The following is a 5,993-nucleotide window of genomic DNA, read 5'->3' as shown; positions in this document are numbered from 1 at the left end:
TATCTTACATGCCTTGTGTATGCTAATGTTATAAAGATTTGGAAAGAGATACATTGATACTAATATTTGGTATTCATTTCAACTGGTGTGTGCATGCCAGCGTCTTTGCTTGTTTAAAAAAGCAGTTAGCAGTATGGTTAAATCGATAACCAGTGGTAACCAAGTATATATACTATATTGATGTTGTTATAGTTATGTGATGATTTATATATATAATAAAAGGAATGTATAGTTTTCATTTGAGTTTTATAGAATATTTTTTACACTATTAGCTGTGTGTAACAACAGGCAACTCTAAAGTGTGCCATAATCAATAATGTTGAACCATTTTTTCTCATTCTCAAATCAAGGAATGGTGTGTTTCTTCACCTCTTATCTGTACCTGGAGAGTGTGGTGGCTACATGGTATGACCATGGTATCATCAGTGACCTTCAGAGGCACAAGCTGGTTTTCATCGAGACCCAAGATGATGCTGATTGAGACTGAGACATCTTAGGGCTTTGCGGAATTATTTTTGAAAGTTGGTGTTGTTTTTTTTCCTTCATTCCTATAAATATTTAATTGTCTCATCATTGTTCTTTGTTTTTTGTCTTGTTCGTTTTTTTCGTTTTTCTGTCTTTCAGATTAAGTGTTTGATACCCAGCGGGCTTGGGGAAGCCATACTGGCATAGACAAGGCCTGGGTACCTCACACTGGGAAAGATCAAAACAGATTATAATTGTGTTGTGTTAAAATTCTTGTATATTTTTTTCACCATTTTCCACATTTTGGGGGTAGATCATTCAGTCATATATGTAGCTCAATTGTAAGCCTTGTGAGTGTTGTCACATAATTAACATTATTGCCACATTATGGTAAAGATATTATTTGCACATTGAAGGTTAGACAATATAAATGAGAACATGTACATTGACAAATGTATATAATGCAGGCATTGTTAATTATGCAGAAGCATATATAAGACAGCAATACAGCAGTTAGTGATAACACACATGTAAGTCATTGACACACATAATACATAATAAGTTTTCATATATCTTTAGTTATGGAAAACAGAAGTGGAAAATAGAAAGGCCAGCAGAGAAGAAAAATGCACCGAGATTTATTTATTCATAGAATGCAAAAACTATAATAAAAAATACTGCATAAAAATAATGTGGATGAACTTCATTATTCACAGTAGATATACATTGTTTAGTTTATCAAAGCATTTGTTGCCAAAATGGGGTATTGAATGCTGGAATTGGGCCACTGGGTAGCTAACACTTGACTGATCTGGCCTTTGTGGTATTACGATTTTTATTTGTTTTTTTCTTTCTTTTCCTTTTTTTTTTCATGTTATGGTAGTGTTTACCTTTGATAATATACAATTATCCTTTCAAATATTATACTTGTTAATTAGGGAACCTAACCCAATCAAAAAAAATAGGTTGAACACATCTATATATCCTTCTTTCACATCTCCCCAGGCATGTGACAAGGGACGGGGAGCGATCCTGCTGGCTGTGGCAAGAGGCAAAGTGTCAGAAGGGATCGATTTTGACCACCACTACGGCCCGCTGTGTCATTATGTGGGAATCCGTTCGTTATGTACACCCACCAGAAGGCGGGATTCTAAAGCCAGATTCAGATCCACCAGTATTAGAATACCTTCGTTGAGCAGTTCAATGTGGGTTCATTGTTTGTGTTGATTGGGTGATGTAAAGCTGGAATTATGATAGTTGTTGTAGTGATAGTTATTATTATTACTACTACTACTATTGATATTATTGAAATGTTAGTGTTGTTATTATTTACATCATAATTTTGAATATTCTAAATTTAATTTATTATTATATCATTATCATATCATCATCATCATCATGCATTACATCATTGGTGTGGGTTTGGGTTTGGTTGTGTTGTTGTTGTTGTTGTTATTATTATTATTATTACTGTTGCTGTTACTATTATTATAATTATTGTTTTTGTCATCATCATCATCATCATCATCATCATCATCATCATCATCATCATCATTATTTTTGTTATTATTATCACCATGTTGTCATTATCTAATATAGTATTGATAGTAGAATTAGTTTTGGTCTTTGTGTTACTATTAGTACAGTATTAGTGGTACTATTGTAATCTTTATCATAGAAGAGAATTAAGATGTATCAAAATTTCACATCATTGTTAGGTATTTATTATTATTATCACAACTATTTCAGTTATCATTATTTGTTCTACTATCTTTCTCTACTACTTTGACACAGATTCGTGAAAATGACTTCCTGACCTTCGATGCCATGCGCCATGCAGCTCAGTGTGTGGGTCGGGTCATGCGTGGAAAGACCGACTATGGAATCATGTTGTTTGCAGATAAGCGTTTCTCCAGGGCTGACAAGAAGAGCAAATTGCCTCGTTGGATTCAAGAGTATTTAGTTGACAGCAAGTGCAATTTGTCAACAGAGGAAGCTGTTCAGGTTTGTACATTTGTGTATATGTGGCTCTGTGGTGTGCATGTGTGTGTTTGCCTGTGTGTGTATGTGTGTGTGATTTTGTGCATGTGTGAATTTGTGTGTTTGCCTGTGTGTGAACATGTGTGTGTGATATTGTGTGTGTGTGTGTGTGTGTGTGTGTGTGTGTGTGTGTGTGTGCATGTACTTTGATTTGTGTATATATGTGCTTTAGTGCTTGTGAATGTTTGCTCCTTTAAAAGTGGTTAATTTGCGGAGAGCTGATTTCTTGACTTGATGAAGTATACAAATTATAATTATTTTATAATTTTTAGTATTGTTATTATGATTATTATTTTATTAATATCATCATCATCATCAACATTATTATTATCACTGTCAGCATTACTTTTTTTATGTATATTTCCCTGAGTTTTTTTTTCATGAACCTTTCTTCCCTCTGCCCGACTAGGTGACAAGACCATGGCTGCGTCAGATGGCCCAGCCCTTCACAAGAGACGACCAGCTGGGAGTGTCACTGCTGACCCTCGAACAGCTGAACTCTGCCTCCAACATCGAGAAAGTACAAAAGAGAGCACAGCAGTCATTTTAAGAGGAGGAGATCAAGAAGGATACTGTGTCTGCTGTTCTGTTGCTGAATACTTATTTGCTGGAATAGCATTGGTGGGGGTGGGGGGATTGTGTATATAATGAAATTATTAGTTCATTTATTTATCTTTTATCATGTTGTGATCACATTCTGTGTATAATTTTTTTTTCTCTTTCTCTTTACTATTACACATCTTTGCTGGAAATACCAAAATGTATTTTAGTATTATTATTATTTATTCATATATTATTTTTATTTGTTCATTTTCATTTATTTCTTTATTTTTTTGTTCATTCTATGTATACAAAGAAATGTGGCAGCACAAGCTGGAAAATATATCTGTAGTATTTATGTGACTGATATCAATGTATTAGTTTGACCTTTTTTATTACATTTCACATCATTTGTAAAAAGAATTCCAGATCTGAATGTCAGTTCCAGTTAAAAAGAAAATGATCAGAAGTTTTGTGATCATGTTTCTCTTCTCTCTCTCTCTCTCTCTCTCTCTCTCTCTCTGTCTCCGTCCGGCCATCTCTCCCTCCCTCCCTCCCTCCCTTTCTCTCCCTCCTTCCCTCTCTCTCCCTCCCTCCTTCCCTCTCCCTCCCTCCTTCCTTCCCTCTCCCTCCCTCCCTCCTTCCCTCTCCCTCCCTCCCTCCTTCCCTCTCCTCCCTCCCTCCCTCCCTCCCTCCCTCTCCTCCCCCTTTCTCCCTCTCCCTCCCCCTTTCTCCTAGAAAGACTCATCTAACAGTACTAAATAAGTTTTAGAAAACAGGATCAAGACTTCTTACTGAAATTGTTTTGTTATGAACACTTTACTTTGTCAGTTGCAGACATTGGGGAGATTCAGTAAAACATAAGTAGCAAAAATCTGGTACATGTATTTTTGCTGAAGATAAAGTATGTGTGAAACTGAATGAGAAATTCAGTAGTTATTATTACTTTTTGTTCGTTTGTTTCTAGAATACTCATGGAATTGCTGAGTCATGCTTGTATTTGTTTTCCTCATGATAGGAGGAAGGAAATAATTTCTTAAGGAGCAGAATTTAACATCAGTTTTAGTAAATTAGATACTTTAATACCCCCATGGCCATTCAGTGTTAGAATTGGTTTTACTCAAAAAAAAAGTTCTCCATTAGTTTTTTTCCTTTCTTACCAGAAGAGTTTTTGTATAGAAATGAACACACTGTAAAGCTGGCTCAATAAAACTTATTCAAAACAAATAAAGTAAGATAAGGGTAGGTTGTTTTTACCAGCAATCTCTCTTAATTTTTGGAAATAATAAATTAAAAAAATATGATTATGTAACATTCCTGGAAATATGTTGTACATATAGAGTAAGATTTTTTCTATGTTGTAAACAAAGAAATTCATTGTATTAAAGTTGGTTTTCCATGGCGATTGGTTGTTTTATTTTTCCATGTTATGTTAAAAAAATGTTGAAATGTCTCGTGTCTTAGTATTTATCATATTAACTATTATGTCTTGTGTGTGCTTATATGCATAACTAGGGCACCACTGAAAGAGCTTCCCATCTGCAGTTTTCCAATAATTAATGAAAGAATTTTCCATTTTTATGATGAACACTCTTAACAAATGAATAAAAAAAAAAATTTGAATCATGATACATATCCACAAAATCGAATATGACAACTTTCTCCTGTATGCTGTAACCATTTGTTATTTTGCACTGGAATGAATGGCTGTTGAATAATAATAATGATGATGATGATGATGATGATGATGATGATATGAATGATATGATAATGATAGATGAATGATGATGATGATGATGATGATGATGATGATAATACTAAAAATATATAACGTATGTTATATGAACATCTGTATAATAAAATATACAACTAACATAAAATAATATATATATATATATAGATGATGATATGATATATATGATGTATGATATAGATTATCAATATAGTGAAATCACACTGAGATCAACACACTCAATAGTAAATCAAACAACACACACACAAACACAAACACACAACACATCACACAACATAGCGCGCTAGTGTTATATTATCTTACTGATACGATAAACCTTATTCGCGCTGGTGCAATCCTGGTCAAAAAGGCTACGAGTTCATACCTCGCATACAGTACTGCTTGTATAATCTGTGATAAAATGTTTACGGGTATACCATGAAAAAATATGAGTCGTTATTGTAATAGCATTTCGAATGTCGCATTGGATCAGGTAGCTATAATTATACAACGCCATTGTGCCAACACCTACTACACTGCACACACACACAGAAGCATCGCACACACAACATCCCACACACTTCGCCCAGGCTGCTGGGTTTACACGATGTTGGATACATACTGTTTCAGATCATTGTAGTTATAGATAAAGGTAGGGAGTTCATCTTGATAACAATCCACTGCCTTGTGGCATATGTAAGATGAAAAATGCTTCGGGAGTTAACCCTGAGGAAAAATCCGGAGCCGGTGTCTGTAAGGCAGTTCGTAGTCGCTTGCGACCCCGGTCTGGCAACTCCTACGACGCCGCTGCTGCCAAACCTTATCGTATCAGCTGCGTGGAGAGAAGGAGCATGCTGCATGAGCAACAACTTGCTCCTCACATTCTTTCGCCCAGGCTCTGAGAGATACACACGGGAGTGGGTAGACACAATAATGCCAATATATATATATATATATATATATATATATATATATATATATATATATAATATATATATATATATTATATATTTATTATTTATATATATATATTATTATATATATACATTATATATACACAGTATATATATATATATATATATATATATATATATATATATATATATATATACAACACAACACACACACACACACACACATACACACACACACACACACACCACACACACACACACATATATATATATATATATATATAAAATATATATATATATAT

The 5,993-nt window shown here is 34.1% G+C and overlaps 1 protein-coding gene across 1 annotated transcript in view; it reads left to right on the top strand.

The window, feature by feature from the left end:
• LOC119598095 (general transcription and DNA repair factor IIH helicase subunit XPD-like) overlaps positions 1 to 3,551 on the top strand; it is a 21,319-nt gene extending 17,768 nt beyond the window's left edge. Inside the window, 4 exon segments of the mRNA XM_037947716.1 lie at positions 351 to 472; positions 1,471 to 1,681; positions 2,156 to 2,469; positions 2,915 to 3,551. Of these exon segments, the coding sequence (XP_037803644.1) occupies positions 351 to 472; positions 1,471 to 1,681; positions 2,156 to 2,469; positions 2,915 to 3,055 (788 nt within the window). The 3' untranslated portion in view covers positions 3,056 to 3,551.
• The last annotated feature ends 2,442 nt before the right edge of the window (positions 3,552 to 5,993 follow it).

Source organism: Penaeus monodon, chromosome 40 (assembly GCF_015228065.2).
Source record: "Penaeus monodon isolate SGIC_2016 chromosome 40, NSTDA_Pmon_1, whole genome shotgun sequence".
In the NCBI taxonomy this organism is placed as follows: domain Eukaryota; kingdom Metazoa; phylum Arthropoda; class Malacostraca; order Decapoda; family Penaeidae; genus Penaeus; species Penaeus monodon.
This window is presented reverse-complemented; position numbering and strand designations above follow the sequence as displayed.